Source organism: Anomaloglossus baeobatrachus, chromosome 3, assembly GCF_048569485.1.
Source record: "Anomaloglossus baeobatrachus isolate aAnoBae1 chromosome 3, aAnoBae1.hap1, whole genome shotgun sequence".
Taxonomy (NCBI): Eukaryota; Metazoa; Chordata; class Amphibia; order Anura; family Aromobatidae; genus Anomaloglossus; species Anomaloglossus baeobatrachus.
Genome location: NC_134355.1, coordinates 643,155,386 through 643,172,789, shown reverse-complemented (window position 1 = coordinate 643,172,789; position 17,404 = coordinate 643,155,386). Strand labels below are relative to the sequence as shown.

The 17,404-nt window shown below is 45.7% G+C and overlaps 1 protein-coding gene across 3 annotated transcripts in view; it reads right to left on the bottom strand.

The window, feature by feature from the left end:
• Positions 1 to 17,404, bottom strand: part of TDRD15 (tudor domain containing 15) — a 161,521-nt gene that overhangs the window by 1,636 nt on the left and 142,481 nt on the right. For all 3 annotated transcript variants that reach the window (XM_075338789.1, XM_075338791.1, XM_075338790.1), the window contains exon 3: positions 2,930 to 8,553. In XM_075338789.1, the coding sequence (XP_075194904.1) occupies positions 2,965 to 8,553 (5,589 nt within the window). In that variant the 3' untranslated portion in view covers positions 2,930 to 2,964. The remainder of the gene's footprint in view (positions 1 to 2,929; positions 8,554 to 17,404) is intronic.

Here is a 17,404-nt window from a genome sequence, read left to right as displayed (position 1 = left end):
TATATTTCCGTTTTCTTTCTATGTGTGTTCTATGTGTCTGTGTCTATGTGTTCTATGTGTCTGTGATGTCTATCTGTGTCTGTGTGTGTGTGTGTGATCTGTGTGTTTACTCTGCACGGCTTCCTCTTCCTGTAATGACATCACTTCCCTGCAAACCGCAGACAAGCGATGCACATTACCGGAGGTAAACCGCGAAATGCCGCAGGGAATAACGCAGGAAAACGCAGTGAACCGCACAGAATTTGCTGCCTGCGTTATTCCCTGCGGGATTTCATGATTAACATTGGAGTCAATGGAGTGAAATCCCGCAGCGATGTGCGGAAAAGAATTGACATGCACTTGTTTTTGCTGCGGGATTCCCGCAGCAAAACATGCAGCTGTCAAATTCCGCCTAGTGCACACACGATTTTTTTTCTCCATAGGATTTGCTGGTGATTCACTGCAGAGATGTTATGAACATTTTCTGCAGCGAAACATGCAGCAAATCCGCGGAAAATCCGCGGCAAGATCCGGTAAGTGCGCACAGGGCCTTAAACTGCAAAAATGCAGAAGAAACAAGCAGGAAAGACACACAGACCATGCTTAGCTTTCTAACAAGTCTTTCACCTCAGTAAACTAAAATGGTTTGGTCCAGAATACAATATAGGGAACATAACTACCCTTCTGTAATTTTTGTTTATACATATATTTTATACTAGCTGTACTACCTGGCTTCGCCCGGGTTAATAACTGCTGTTAACAAAATAGAATGTATTAACAAAAATGTATTCTGCAAACAAAAACCACAAAACAAATAGAAATGTAATTATTAAATAGTTTCACTTGGTGAGATGTGTGCTGAGGGTGGTATATGTGTTCATGTACGTGGTAGTGTGTGGTGCATTTTGTGTGTGTGTTCATATCCCCGAGTGTGGTGAGTATCCCATGTCGGGGCCCCACCTTAGCAACTGTTCGGTAATTACTCTTTGGCGCCATCGCTCTCATTCTTTAAGTCCCCCTTGTTCACATCTGGCAGCTGTCAATTTGCCCCCAACACTTTTCGTTTAACTTTTTCCCCATTATGTAGATAGGCGCAAAATTGATTGGTAAATTGGAAGGCGCGGGGTTAAAATTTTGCCTCACAATATAGCACTCGGCGCTGCCCGGGATAGTAACTGTCTCTCTGTTTCTCTCCCATTCTGTCTGTCTGTCTCCCCCTCTGTATATAGCTCTTTGTCTCTCTCTCTTTCTCTGTCTGTCTCTTTCCCTCTCTTTCTCTGTGTCTGTCTCTTACCCTGTCTATTTCCCTGTTTCTGTCTCTGTCTGTCTCTTTACCTGTCTGCGTCTGTCTCTTAACCTGTCTCTCTTGTTCCCTCTCTTTCCCTGTCAGTCTGTCTCTGTCTGTCTTTTGTGTCTGTTTCTTACCCTGTGTGTTTGTCTGCCTCTTTCCCTGTCTGTGTCTGTCTCTTTCCCTGGCTACATTGTGACACGCCAACATTCCATATAAGGGCGTGGCTGCGCATTCTTCTGAAGTTCTGGCTGCACTGTGGCTCCCAGCTCCATTCGCTTTAATGGAGGCTGGTTTTTTGGTGGATAACTAAAGCGCGGTGATACAATTTCCCCTCGAAACATAGCCTATGACGCTCTCGGGGTCAAGAAGTGTGAGTGTGCAAAATTTTGTGGCTGTAGCTGCGGCGGTGCAGATATTAATCCCGGACACACATACACACACACATTCAGCTTTATATATTAGATTGAGCAAGCAATACAATAGGGTTCTCCACATTATCCCTACATCAGGGTCAGGGTAGAGGGAAAGCCGACGAGGAACGGGGGCACCCAGTAACTTATGGTGTCATACCCTCCATTGCTAGGTAGGGATAACTATCCACCTAGGGCTATACTAGTATCCCTCACCTCCCTCAGTGAGAGAGTGTGTATGTGTATATATATATATATATATATATATATATATATATATATATATACACACATATATATATATATATATACACACACATATACATACATCCCCTTGTATGAACCAAAAAAAGGGGAATCTGAACCAGTCTATTTATATGTTTGTGTGTCTGTTTTTGGATATTTGGTATTTTGATGAATATAAAATTTGCACATTTTAATATAGGGTTGAGATTACATGTTAGCCCCTTTGAGTACTCTACCCGCCTATCTAACTCTGTTAGCTTTTATATCCAATGTTTGCATACTTTAGCATCTTAGAGTGCAGCTGTATATTTGTTAGAGTATATTTGATGTTCAGTTTGCACCTGTACACAATTGTCTTTTAGGAAGTGCCATTCGTTTTCTTCTTTTAGATTATAGGGTCATGCCTTTTGAATGAGCACGCCTTGCCACCGGCTTAAGGCGATTCTTAATTTAATATTAGCAGGTTCCTGTCGGCCAATAAAATTGCAGGCTGTTCAGCGCAGGTAGACATTAGGTAGGGACCCAGCATAAGAGATACGCCTTGACGCTGGCTGCTGGCCTCACATAAAAACTGGCCTTTTTTATGCGTTAAGTGTTTCAATCTTACAATTTATTTCCTTAGCAGTAATGCAAATCCAAATTCCTATATTCAATGTTTGCATACCATAGCATCTTAGAGTGCATTTGTATATTTGAAAACGTACTTTTGGCTTTCAAGATTGTGAACAACCACTTAATTAGTAGCATATACATTTCACCAGGACAAAATAAAACATATTGCAAAATAAAATTTCTTGGGATAGTTCCTAAATGGGCTAAACTGCTACACTAGATACAAACAAATGCTTGGAGGAATGAATGCATTGATTAAAAAAAAAAAAATAACTAATGAAGGGACCATCATATCTTTAAAAAAAACTTTTTAAACCATAAATTATTTTAAATTAAAAGAAATAAATGGCTTATTGTAGTATATAGGCGGTGTCATTTTCGCTTTACTTACAAATTCTCTTCGGGAGAAGGTGACTATGTAGCACCTTACTGTTTCTGAACACAGGCTTCGTCAAGTGGAACATCAGCCGTACAATCCTGTCTTCCCTTTACATGTACATTCGGTCTGGAAGGACTCAACATATCTTTGCATGCAGAAGATCCACTGCAACCAATGTCTTCTAAATTTCTATTAGTATCCAAGGAAAGTGTTGGAAAATGATAGATCATTTCAGTTTTTCTTCTGTCATCAACTTCCTTGGCAAGACCTTTCTTAACTAAGTTACTGGCCAGACTTCCTTGACCATACACACATACTTCCTCAATGTTGTCTTTAAGATTTTTAACAGACAAAATCATCAAGGCATGGTTTTGGACAAAACTAATACAATAGCTGATGGCAGCTTCAGACCAAGAGTTTCCCTTATCCGGCTTCACACCATGTAACGTGCAATGGTAGGTTAGTGCTGGTAAGCAAGAAAGTTTTGCGGGAATCATTTTCAGCTTTTTGTAGTCCAAAAGTGGAATGATTTTGTGAACTCCATAATCAAGAAGGAGCAACAAAATAAAATTCATGTTAATGCTGATTATTTCTGCCCTGCACCACTCTTGTTCCTCAAATGACTGTACAAGACATGAAGAACCTGGTTTTAATGAATCCTCGGCTATTGGATTAGGTTCATCCTGTATTTCCAGCAGCTGTGATAAAGTAACCATCATATTAACAGAGTCCATCAACTGTACAAAAAAATTAGAGGGGGAATTAAATGAAACCATGAATCCGGGGAAAACCTCTAAATATTTTAGACTATTCCTTGGAATCTGGGGCGATGAAAGATCGGCCTCCGAGTAAGAGTTTGTATCATCAAGATTTTTATCGGCTGAGCTTTGTACGCTATGAAGATATTTCAATAGCAGAACATCATCAACCAATACTTCCACTTTCCATGCATTAGTACACTCCAAAAATTCCAGAAATAGAATCTTAATTTCCTTTTGCAAAATTGACTTTAAATGTGCTGCAAATACATTCTGACCAATTTGTTCTGTCCCGGTCCATTTACAAACAATTGCTTGCTTAGGAATAGAAAGAGCTTCTGAAGAGAGCTTTTTGGCATTGTGCATGCTTATAATTTCATGTCCACCATGGTCAACAAAAAACACTACCATTCTCACAGCACATGGCATGAGTTTTTCAACAGAAGCACGAAGCCAAACTCGCATCTTTACAGATTTCACCAAACAAACCATTCCCTCTTGTATATCCTTAACGGAAAGCCGGTTGTGATACTGCTGTACAGTAGCAGCAATCTGTGAATTCAGCGTGGACTCCTCAGAAAAATTGGCCAAGGTGACAAAGAGTGTTCCAGATTTTGAGAAGTAAAGGTTTCTAACTTTTCCTACCTGACCGGATTTCAGTGTTTTGGAGCAAGGTACATGAATGTTTTTCTCAGCGATGACGTCCTCTATAGCATTTTTCTGTGAGATATTAATATTACAAAGATCAGGTGTCAGAAGACAGTCGTTGGTAATAACCGCAGGTGGTTTGGAAGAAAGCTCAATGCCTTGAATGAGTGTTTCGGAAAGGGACTGCCCTTCTAAAGTTATACTGACCTCCCATTGCGTGCCATGTTTGCACATAAACTTGCAGTTGAATGGTTCAATCTTAACTTTCTCAAAAAATATTTCAGCAATATTACTCCACTCAGTATGGGTCTGAAGTTTTTCAATGCCAGTGAGAAAAGCATGGATGCTTAACCTGGGAATATTTAAGAATTTTTCGGGAAGAATGAAGATACATGAAGAGTCCACATTGGCGGTATTACCATAATCAATATACTCAAGAGAAAAACTGTTTTGCAGAACGTCTTTAATCTCTGCTCGATAGTACGCACCATCATCCGGATACTGAGCAACAACGAGAAGACCCTTCTCAGCATCTCTTTCATTAAGGACTTGGAATGACATTTGATTCAGCTCTTCCACGAGTTGATAAACCTCAGCCTCTTGTTTGGCAAGTTGTATGAAAAAACTAGAAGGACTGTCTACATGGGAAGCATAAACAAGACAGGTAGTATCTGAGTCTAGAAATACTGGGGGAAGGTCAACAGACTTTACAAGCTTTGGACTCCAGGAAAAGCTCACGTAATCGATTTGGTCTACTGAATTGGCCTTTTTATGCAATGTATTCACAGAGTCATGACTATCTGAAGCCTGCTGATTTTTCATCGCGCTAGACTCTTCACCAACGTTCCGTTTTTCCTTGCTCGTAACTGATAAAACGTTAAAGTTTTTAATTTTTTGGTTTATGGAGATATTTTTACTATATAATTCCACTTCCATATGTCCTTCATTGTTTCTAGCTACAACAACTGCATTTAATAGTTGACCAACATAATGCTCTTCAAACCAGTCTTTGGCCTCTAAAGTGAGAAGAGATTCTCTCATGCCAGCCAGATAGCAAGGAATAGCTTGCATTGGTTCAAATAAAATATCGTCAGCATCCTCAGGGATAGGAAGCAGATCACTTTTTTTCACTATCTGGCTATCTCCAAAATCTACAAAAAAGGCCAAGAATTGAGATGAGGATTCCACGGGGCAGGTCAATGCCCTGTACAATTTTCGATCTTTAGCATGCTTAACAATGCAGAGCTCATTTGGATTCGTCACTGGCTTTAGCCGGTTACCGAGCTTAGCTACTTTCTTCATCAACATGTCAAAGGTCTTCTCATTTTTTGCAAGATGGCAGAAAAATTTTCCAGTATTGTAAATGAAAGTCACATATACATCTTCTCTACTTCCTACTTCAAGGTCAAAACTTGAGTAGCAGAATGTGTATAAATGGAGAATTGGATAAGTTTTCCCTAGAACCAAATGACCCTTGTTGGTCAATATTTTGTTTACGTTGCCAAAACAGGTTTCCAGGTTTACTGCGTTAAACAGATTCTCCAAACCACTACTGAACAAGGCGACTATGGTGCATTTTATCCAGTCAGAAGACTCAACAAGGCTTTTAAAATCTTCCCATGCATTAACAGCCCATTTGTGGTGGATATATTCAGGAGAAAACACTTTACTCAAACAGCATCGAAAAGCCTGGCCTTCCAATTCAAGAAACTGTGGCTTAATCTGACGAAGTTCAGAAACCAACACATTCTCGGTATTTCCATAGTCAATGAAAATAACTTCACATTCTTGAGCTGAAACGTATTTGATAACGGCTGCTCGATAATACTTGCCAGCGCTTAAGGACTTTGCAGCACAAGCAACTTGTCCATGTTGGTAAACGCTATCACAACTGCTATACACTTTCTGCATATCTTCCATTAAGGTTGATAGTTTGGAAGCGTTGCCAGACACTTGACACCAGAAACTAGCTGGGGAATCCACATGAGAAACTTTTACATCCATTACAACCCCAGGTTTGACTATATGCTGTTTAAAACAAATTGTGGAAATCCCAGGAGTTTGTAAAGTGCTGGCTGGTGTACAAAATGAAGGCCTTGGCTCCGCTGGTTTGAGTTTCAAGATCAAAGAATTTAATGGCACAACTGGTTCATTTGAGGTGTGTCTGTTATGTATAGTTTTTTTAGGTTTTTCACGTCGAGTATTGCAGTTTGAAACTTGATTGCTTAAATTTAGTGAGTTTGAATTTAAATCCACTTTCCAGAATTCGGCAAATCCAGATTTCACCAAAAGTGTGACAATATCTGAAGATTCTGAGCTCTCTGAAAGGCGCATTTCCACAACATATCTGCACTTTTGTTTTGCAACAACATGGCACAGAACAGCGTTTCCATACACTGTTTCTTTAAAGAAGTCATTTGCAGTATTAACCCACACATCATCAGCAGGATAGGCATATGCTAAAGAGCAGCACACTGCAAACGCAGGCAAAGCACTGAACTCTGGCAACAACACCTTTATGTCGTAGAAAGGAACGGTTTCTGTATTCCCAAAGTCAATGAAATACACAGAAATGTGTAACCTGAACACTTCGGTGACAACAGCTCGGTAGTAATGTCCATCCAATCCATAAAGTGCACAGCAAAGTTGACCGGGTTTAGGATCTTGCAAAATCATCTCCATGAGCTCACATTTATTGTACTTTTCTGCAATCCCCACCATCATAGCTGTAAAGTCCTTTTGATCCTCATCAATTCTAATCCAAAAATTTGAGGGGTTTACTACATACTCAACATATGCTACGTAGACCGATTCCACGTCCATTTTAATTGATTTGTAAGACACTATTTCATTGTATTCCATCTCTATAGATGTGGACATTTCAGGCACAGAACTGTTAAGACAATTCTCGATGACTGGGTCTGCGATGGCCGTGCAAGGGTTGAAAGAAAATCCTGCAATTTGCGTATTTGTTAAACGACAGTCTGAAGTGTACGCAAAGTCGGCAGCGTACAACGATAAGTAGTATAGACGCTCTTCACTAGAGTAGTCCATGATATGACTAATGATAACATGTCCCATCAGGGCCTCTTTAAATAGAGCTAGAGTCTCATTTGTAATGCTTTTCATAGGGTCACTGTCCTGAGATAACGCACATGGGATCGCCATCATGGGTAAAGACAAGAATTCTGGTTCCAACTTTTGCACATTGGTGGATGGGATGGTTTCACTGCTTCCAATATCAATAAACCAGATCATCACATCATTACACGATATTAGCTTCTGGATAACTCCTCTATACCATAAACCGTCTTTCCTCTTGGCAGCGCAGAGTACTGCAAAACTACCAAGGGAGGAACTTGTTCCTGTTTCGACAGATTCATAGTGACGGCACATAGAAGCGTTCAATTTACTTAATTCCGTCTCCCATGACAGAATGTGACAAAAAAAATGGTTTGGGCTTACGGCAGCAGAAATTTTTATTTTTTCCAGGATATTGGTAGAAAGCTTAGGTCTTAGATGATCTAATAGCTTTTGCAAACGGGACAGACTGTCGGGAACAGCAAGAGTGACATCAGAACAGATTTCCTTCGGTTTTAGTAAGTCTGGCATTTGTTTGCAGTGAGAGTTTGTTGGGAACTGATGTATCATCTCTACCAGTAGACAAAAAGATTCAGAGTCAACATACTTTGCCAAATTGAGCTCGACAGAATATTGTATGATTTTTGGTATTTCTAAAAGAATATCTTGATGGGGAAAGAAGGTTTTCACATTTCCATGAAGTTGTTGGCCAACCAAGGATGAAAAAAAATTAACGGCTCTTGGGGTCCACTTCTCCGCAAGTGGAAGTAAATTAGAAATGATCCCATTGACCACTTTTGGGGGAAGAATAAACAAGTCACCAGGAGCAAAAGCAATTTGTGAGAATGGAACTTTGATGAAATTGCCTTGATCTATTAGTGCAATTTCAGATTTCTGATTGGCTTTATTTACAATTTTTCCTCTGTGCCAAGTGCCAAAAGGTTTATCCTGTACCAAGCAGAACTTCCCGATATCGACGTCCTCTGTGGTTTTTGTGACGAACTGTATTTCGTTCTGTAGGAGATGGTAGTCCACTTCGGAATCCGATACATATTTCCCTTGAAATCTTATTAGAACGTCTCCAGACTGGAAATTGATGTTTAAGATCTTCACCTCCATTTCCAAGTTATACTTTTCAGTTAAAGACATCTACAAAAGAAAAAAAAAAATGCAGGTTATATATAAACATAAAAAAAAAGAAGAGGTTCTACATGTAAGGATAGCTTTACACGGCATTTTGCTTTCATTTTTCATAGACTAAAAAGTACGTACTGCATTGCAAACTTTTTTTTTTGCTACATGGCCTTTTTTTCTACGGCAAAAACCTTCAGTTTTGGAAGTAAGAATGTAAAATAGCAAAGCTTACTGCCTACAACGGTGCCATTCCAGAGGTGTTGGGCTCGCGTTCCCAAGGCTTGTGTGATGTCGCAACATGTCCAATTCACCTCCGGATTCTCTCCCTCTGCCTTCAAATGAGTTAATCAACAGGAAGTGAACGACAGCTACTTCGTTCGCTGACAATTAATCCAGCCTCTGAAGGTGGGGACAATGAAGCTGGCAGTGATTGGACACATTGTGACATCACACGAACCGCAGGAACGCGAGCCAGACACCGCTGAAACTGCTCCGGCACCGGAGGTGAGTATATGCTTTGTTATTTTACCTGGGGGAAACGTATAGAATGAGAAGGGGTTGTCCTAGTAGTGGAAAATCCCTTTAAGAAGCTACAGTAAGAGCCTATACAATTTTGTATGATCATAAGTTTTCGGCAATGCATGATTAGAAATAACGAAAAAGCTAAAAAAAAAAAGTATATATTTTCTATTATGAAGTTTGTAAAAGAAATTAAGTGAGCACACCGTTCAATGATTACTTTCTAAAACCACAAATACAAGCATGTTACAAAAGCATGGGACATATTAAAACAAATTACACTGACTATGCTGCATAATGGAACAAACCTGTTGCCATAGCATTAAAATACAGAGAGAAGAGGGCTTTTTTAGTTTTTTTAATCAAATCTCGCATTGTATACAACTTTCCAATTTTCATACAAAAGGACATGGATATAACAGAAAAAGCATTATACAAATATATTCTACAGGATGTAGTCTCCCCCTACCCACTCAGATACAAACAAAACAAAACAAGTATTGTTATCTTGGTATGAACATAAAAGCACAATATGGAGATTCTTAAAGGAGTTGTCCGACAAACTCCTAAAAATATGTTTTAAGCTAATCTGTGCTGTATTGTCACATAAAACATCCCTACATTATATTTTTGTTTTCTAACTTTTGTTCCTCTTGATTTTTCACTTTTTTCTCTGCAGCCTCTTCATTTACATGCAGCTCAACCAAATATGACGTTTGACTGCCGAACTCAGTCACAGCTGGCATCGCCCAGCCCCGCCCTCTGCGCACACATTCCCTGCCAGTATTCTGCCCAAGCACATGATAGATAAATGAATACTATGTAATGAAAATTATATATAGCCCCTAATGCGAGTCTATAAGAGATATAAAAACACATACATACACATATACTCACACACACATACACCCACCCACACCTAGAGTTTATATATATATATATATATATATATATATATATATATATATAATCCCCCCTCATGTACTCTCTTCTCTCCAACTGCGCCGTCTCCTCTGTCCCCCCAGCACCCTCCCGTCTCTCACCCACGCACTCTTCTCTGCACCCCTGCTCTCTCACCCATGCACTCTCTGCCTCCCGCTCTCTCACCCATGCACTCTCTTCTCTGCCCCCGCTCTGTCTCTCACCCATGCACTCTCCTCTCTGCCCCACCGCTCTGTCTCTCACCCATGCACTCTCTTCTCTGCCCCCGCTCTGTCTCTCACCCATGCACTCTCTTCTCTGCCCCCGCTCTGTCTCTCACCCATGCACTCTCCTCTCTGCCCCACCGCTCTGTCTCTCACCCATGCACTCTCTTCTCTGCCCCCGCTCTGTCTCTCACCCATGCACTCTCCTCTCTGCCCCCGCTCTGTCTCTCACCCATGCACTCTCTTCTCTGCCCCACCGCTCTGTCTCTCACCCATGCACTCTCCTCTCTGCCCCCGCTCTGTCTCTCACCCATGCACTCTCTTCTCTACCCCCGCTCTGTCTCTCACCCATGCACTCTTCTCTGCCCCCGCTCTGTCTCTTACCCATGCACTCTTCTCTGCCCCGCTCTGTCTCTCACCCATGCACTCTTCTCTGCCCCCGCTCTGTCTCTCACCCATGCACACTTCTCTGCCCCCGCTCTCTCTCACCAATACTCTCTCTTCTCCTCCGTGCTGTGATGACTGCAGCGTCCTTACAGCAGAGTAATGCAGAGCTCAGGGCTGCTGACCGGGTCTCAGGTGACGTTCCTGCTCTCTTCTCCTGACTGTATTCAGAAGCCAGGAGCACAGGAGACTGCATTCATCACAGCGTGAGGAGAGAGAGAGCGCACGGGAGAAGGGGGTGGGTCACAGTTGCCCGGGCACCATTCAACATAAAGAGCTGCGGACACCGTCGGGCAAACAGCACTGTGTCCTAGACAGAGGGCAACCCTGTTTTTCCAGGACCCCGGGGCGGCTACATGACATTGACTGTGATGCCCGTCGACAAGGCGAGCATCAGCTCCTGCCCCTGTCGTCGTGACATCACAGGAAGCAGCAAAATCACGGCAGGAGCGAGTCACATTAGGTAGGAGCAGGGTCGCCACTCCCCTCGCCTATAATTCCGCAGTGTGCAGGAGGATGTTGGAGATATTTTTCGGACAATATGATGCAAGCAAATTTGGACAAGAGAAAATAGGAAAGAAAATACAAAAACTACCCTGGTGATGTACAATTATGATTAAAATCAGCAACATTGGTGGTCTAAATCTGTGCTCTTTTCTTGGTGTTCCAGGGTAGAAGAAAAGGGGATAATGATTATAAAGTGATAAAAGTATATTAGGAGGATTGTGTCCACAAAATTACTGTTCCTAAAAGAACAGTGACATATGAAGGACTCACACTTTATTTTGGTTGTCTTGTAACAACGTTCATAAAGAGCACAGGTCCATTTATTGTGGAATCAGCTACACACGTGGTCAAAATTGTTGGTACCCCTCGTTTCAAAGAAAAACCCACAATGGTCACTGACAATTTGAATCTGACAAAGAAGGGAATTTTGTTACTTACCGTAAATTCCTTTTCTTCTAGCTCCTATTGGGAGACCCAGACGATTGGGGTGTATAGCACTGCCTCCAGAGGCCACACAAAGCATTACACTAAAAAGTGTAAGGCCCCTCCCCTTCTGGCTATACACCCCCCGTGGGATCACGGGCTGCTCAGTTTTAGTGCTAAAGCAAGAAGGAGGAAAGCCAATAACTGGTTTAAACAAATTCACTCCGAAGTAACATCGGAGAACTGAAAACCGTTCAACATGAACAACATGTGTACCCGAAAAAAACCAACAATCCCGAAGGACAACAGGGCGGGTGCTGGGTCTCCCAATAGGAGCTAGAAGAAAAGGAATTTACGGTAAGTAACAAAATTCCCTTCTTCTTCGGCGCTCCATTGGGAGACCCAGACGATTGGGACGTCCAAAAGCAGTCCCTGGGTGGGTAAAGAAATACCTCATGTTAGAGCTGCAAAGACAGCCTTCCCCTACGGGGAGGTAACTGCCGCCTGCAGGACTCTTCTACCTAGGCTGGCGTCCGCCGAAGCATAGGTATGCACCTGATAATGTTTGGTGAAAGTGTGCAGACTCGACCAGGTAGCTGCCTGGCACACCTGTTGAGCCGTAGCCTGGTGTCGTAATGCCCAGGACGCACCCACGGCTCTGGTAGAGTGGGCCTTCAGCCCTGATGGAACCGGAAGCCCAGCAGAACGGTAGGCTTCAAGAATTGGTTCTTTGATCCATCGAGCCAGGGTGGCTTTGGAAGCCTGCGACCCTTTGCGCTTACCAGCGACAAGGACAAAGAGTGCATCCGAGCGGCGCAGGGGCGCTGTGCGGGAAATGTAGATTCTGAGTGCTCTCACCAGATCTAGCAAATGCAAATCCTTTTCATACCGATGAACTGGATGAGGATAAAAGGAAGGTAAGGAAATATCCTGATTAAGATGAAAAGAGGATACCACCTTAGGGAGAAACTCCTGAATGGGACGCAGCACTACCTTGTCCTGGTGGAACACCAGGAAGGGAGCCTTGGATGACAGCGCTGCTAGCTCAGACACTCTCCGAAGAGACGTGACCGCTACCAGAAAGGCCACTTTCTGTGAGAGTCGTGAAAGTGAAACATCCTTCAGAGGCTCGAAAGGCGTCTTCTGGAGAGCAACTAGTACCCTGTTTAGATCCCATGGATCTAACGGCCGTCTGTACGGAGGGACGATATGACAAACCCCCTGCAGGAACGTGCGCACCTGAAAAAGTCGTGCTAGACGCTTCTGAAAAAACACGGATAGTGCCGAGACTTGCCCTTTAAGGGAGCCGAGCGACAAGCCCTTTTCCAACCCAGATTGCAGGAAGGAAAGAAAAGTAGGTAACGCGAATGGCCAGGGGGATACTCCTTGTGCAGAGCACCAGGATAAGAAAATCCTCCACGTTCTGTGGTAGATCTTAGCCGAAGTGGACTTCCTAGCCTGTCTCATGGTGGCAACGACTCCTTGGGATAATCCTGAAGACGCTAGGATCCAGGACTCAATGGCCACACAGTCAGGTTCAGGGCCGCAGAATTCCGATGGAAAAACGGCCCTTGGGACAGTAAGTCTGGTCGGTCTGGTAGTGCCCACGGTTGGCCGACCGTGAGATGCCACAGATCCGGGTACCACGACCTCCTCGGCCAGTCTGGGGCGACGAGTATGACGCGGCTGCAATCGGATCTGATCTTGCGTAGCACTCTGGGCAAGAGTGCCAGAGGTGGGAACACATAAGGGAGCCGGAACTGCGACCAATCTTGCACTAAGGCGTCTGCCGCCAGAGCTCTTTGATCGCGAGACCGTGCCATGAACTTCGGGACCTTGTTGTTGTGCCGCGACGCCATTAGGTCGACGTCCGGCACCCCCCAGCGGCGACAGATTTCCTGAAACACGTCCGGGTGAAGGGACCATTCCCCTGCGTCCATACCCTGGCGACTGAGGAAGTCTGCTTCCCAGTTTTCAACGCCCGGGATGTGAACCGCTGATATGGTGGATGCTCTGTCCTCCACCCACATCAGAATCCGCCGGACTTCCTGGAAGGCTTGCCGACTGCGTGTCCCTCCCTGGTGGTTGATGTATGCCACCGCTGTGGAGTTGTCCGACTGAATTCGGATCTGCTTTCCTTCCAGCCACTGCTGGAAGGCTAGTAGGGCTAGATACACTGCCCTGATTTCCAGAACATTGATCTGAAGGGTGGACTCCTGCTGAGTCCACGTCCCGTGAGCCCTGTGGTGGAGAAAAACTGCTCCCCACCCTGACAGACTCGCGTCTGTCGTGACCACTGCCCAGGATGGGGGCAGGAATGATCTTCCCTGTGATAATGAGGTGGGAAGAAGCCACCATTGCAGAGAGTCCTTGGCCGTCTGGGAAAGGGAGACTTTCCTGTCCAGGGAAGTTGACTTCCCGTCCCATTGGCGGAGAATGTCCCATTGAAGTGGGCGCAGATGAAACTGTGCAAACGGGACTGCCTCCATTGCTGCCACCATCTTCCCTAGGAAGTGCATGAGGCGCCTTAAGGAGTGCGACTGACCATGAAGGAGAGACTGTACCCCTGTCTGTAGTGACCGCTGCTTGTCCAGCGGAAGCTTCACTATCGCTGAGAGAGTATGAAACTCCATGCCAAGATACGTTAGTGATTGAGTCGGTGACAGATTTGACTTTGAAAAGTTGATGATCCACCCGAAAGTCTGGAGAGTCTCCAGCGCAACATTCAGGCTGTGTTGGCATGCCTCTTGAGAGGGTGCTTTGACAAGTAGATCGTCCAAGTAAGGGATCACCGAGTGTCCCTGGGAGTGCAAGACTGCTACCACTGCCGCCATGACCTTGGTGAAAACCCGTGGGGCTGTCGCCAGACCAAATGGCAGAGCTACGAACTGGAGATGTTCGTGTCCTATCACAAAACGTAGAAAACGTTGGTGCTCTGTAGCAATCGGCACGTGGAGATAAGCATCTTTGATGTCTATTGATGCAAGGAAATCTCCTTGAGACATTGAGGCAATGACGGAGCGGAGGGATTCCATCCGGAACCGCCTGGCGTTCACATGCTTGTTGAGCAGCTTTAGGTCCAGAACAGGACGGAACGAGCCGTCCTTTTTTGGAACCACGAAGAGATTGGAGTAAAAACCTTGCCCTTGTTCCTGAAGAGGAACAGGGATCACCACTCCTTCTGCTCTTAGTGAGCCCACCGCCTGCCGAAGAGCATCTGCTCGGTCGGGATGTGGGGAAATTCTGAAGAACCGAGGCGGAGGACGAGAACTGAACTCTATCCTGTACCCGTGAGACAAAATGTCTGTTACCCACCGGTCCTTGACCTGTGGCAGCCAAATGTCGCAAAAGCGGGAGAGCCTGCCACCGACCGAGGATGCGGAGGGAGGAGGCCGAAAGTCATGAGGCAGCCGCCTTGGAAGCGGTTCCTCCGGTTGCTTTCTTGGGGCGTGAGTGAGCCCGCCAGGAATCTGAGCCCCTTTGCTCCTTCTGAGTCCCTTTGGACGAGGAGGATTGGGCCTTGCCGGAGCCTCGAAAGGACCGAAACCTCGACTGCCACCTCCTTTGTTGAGGTTTGCTTGATCTGGGCTGGGGTAAGGAGGAGTCTTTACCCTTGGACTGTTTAATGATTTCAGCCAATTGCTCACCAAACAGTCTGTCTACAGATAGTGGCAAGCTGGTTAAACATTTTTTGGAAGCAGAATCCGCTTTCCATTCTTTTAACCACAAGGCTCTGCGCAAAACCACCGAGTTGGCAGACGCCATTGAGGTACGGCTCGTAGAGTCCAGGACAGCGTTGATAGCATAGGTCGCAAACGCAGACATTTGCGAAGTTAAGGACTCCACTTTTGGCACTGCTGGACGTATGATAGAGTCCACCTGTGCCAGACCAGCTGAAATAGCTTGGAGTGCCCACACGGCTGCGAATGCTGGAGCAAACGACGCGCCGATAGCTTCATAGACAGATTTCAACCAAAGGTCCATCTGTCTGTCATTGGCATCTTTAAGTGAAGCCCCATCCTCCACTGCAACTATGGATCTAGCCGCAAGCCTGGAGATTGGGGGATCCACCTTTGGACACTGGGTCCAGCGTTTGACCACGTCAGGGGGAAAGGGATAACGTGTATCCTTAAGACGTTTGGAGAAACGCTTGTCTGGATAAGCATGGTGTTTCTGGACTGATTCTCTGAAGTCAGCGTGGTCCAGAAAAGTACTCAGTTTACGCTTGGGATACCTGAAATGGAACTTCTCCTGCTGTGCAGCTGCCTCTTCTGCTGAAGGGGCTGGGGGAGAAATATCCAACAGTCTATTGATGGCCGCTATAAGGTCATTTACCATGGCGTCACCATCAGGAGTATCCAGATTGAGAGCGGTCTCAGGAATAGACTCCTGATCACCCTCCTCTGTCTCATCACGCAGAGACTCTTCTCGCTGAGACCCTGATCCGCGTGATGACGTGGAGGGTCTCTCCCAGCGAGCTCGCTTAGGCTGCCTGGGACTGTCATCTGAGTCAGAGCCTTCAGCCTGAGATGCCTGGGACCCCCTTGAAGCACGGATTAACTCCAACTGAGGGGGACCGGGGAACATTGACGCAGCAGTGTCCATGGTCTGAGTAACTGGCCTGGCCTGCAAGGTCTCTAGGATTTTTGTCATAGTGACAGACATCTTGTCAGCAAAAACTGCAAACTCTGTCCCCGTCACCGGGACAGGGTTCACCGGTGACTCTGCCTGGGCCACTACCACCATAGACTCCGGCTGACGAAGTGGCACAGGGACCGAACATTGCACACAATGGGGGTCTTTGGAACCTGCCGGTAGATCAGCCCCACAAGCGGCACAAGCAGCGTATACAGCCTGTGTCTTGGCACCCTTGCGTTTTGCTGATGACATGTTGTCGTCTCCTCAGAGCAATATAGGGTATACAGCCAAGAAGCGACCTTACAGTGCAATATATATATATATATGGTATAGAGAAAAAAATACACCAATATAACACTGTGGCACTAGTGGGGCCAGCACTAATGTGCTGCTTACCGCCCGCTTAACGCGGGTGTGTGGTCGCCAGAAATCCCTTGTCTGGGTCTCCCAGAGCCTGTGTCCGTTCTCCAGCCAGACTGCATGTAGGAATGGCTGCCGGCGTCCTGTGGAGAGGGGCGGGCCCTGGGCGTGCTGCAGACAAAGAGCGGGAACTGGCGTCCCACTGTGCCCAGTGAGAGGGCTGGAGTATGTAAATAAGACTCCAGCCCTCGGCGCTGACCATCGTACAGCGTCTCTCCCTTGCCCTGATTGACAGGGTGGGGGCGGGAACGAAGCGGAGCTAGGCCGCAAAAGCCGGGGACTAGATTTATAAGCGCCGCCGTCGTAAAAGCACGGTCGGCGCTAAGTCCCCGGCGCACCACAAGTCTCAGCCGCGCCGCCGCTCCAGGGGCGGCCGGCGCGGCAGTCCCCAACACAAAGTCCCTCAGAGAAACTGCAGTGACTGTAACCCCAGCGCGCAGCGCTACTGTCCCCGGCGCACTAGCACACCCAGCAAGTCTGGAGTGTGCGCGGCCTGTCCATACGGGGACACAGAGTACCTGAATGTTGCAGGGCCTTGTCCCTGAATGGTACCCCTCTCCGTATCCAGCAGGTTCTACGGGTCTGTGGATGGAGCCCGGCCTCAGGGCTTGGGGGCCGGTAAGATCCCACTTCCTCAGAGCCCCTCAGGGGGATGGGGAAGGAAAGCAGCATGTGGGCTCCAGCCTCCGTACCCACAATGGGTACCTCAACCTTAACAAACACCGCCAATAGGAATGGGGTGAGAAGGGAGCATGCTGGGGGCCCTAGTA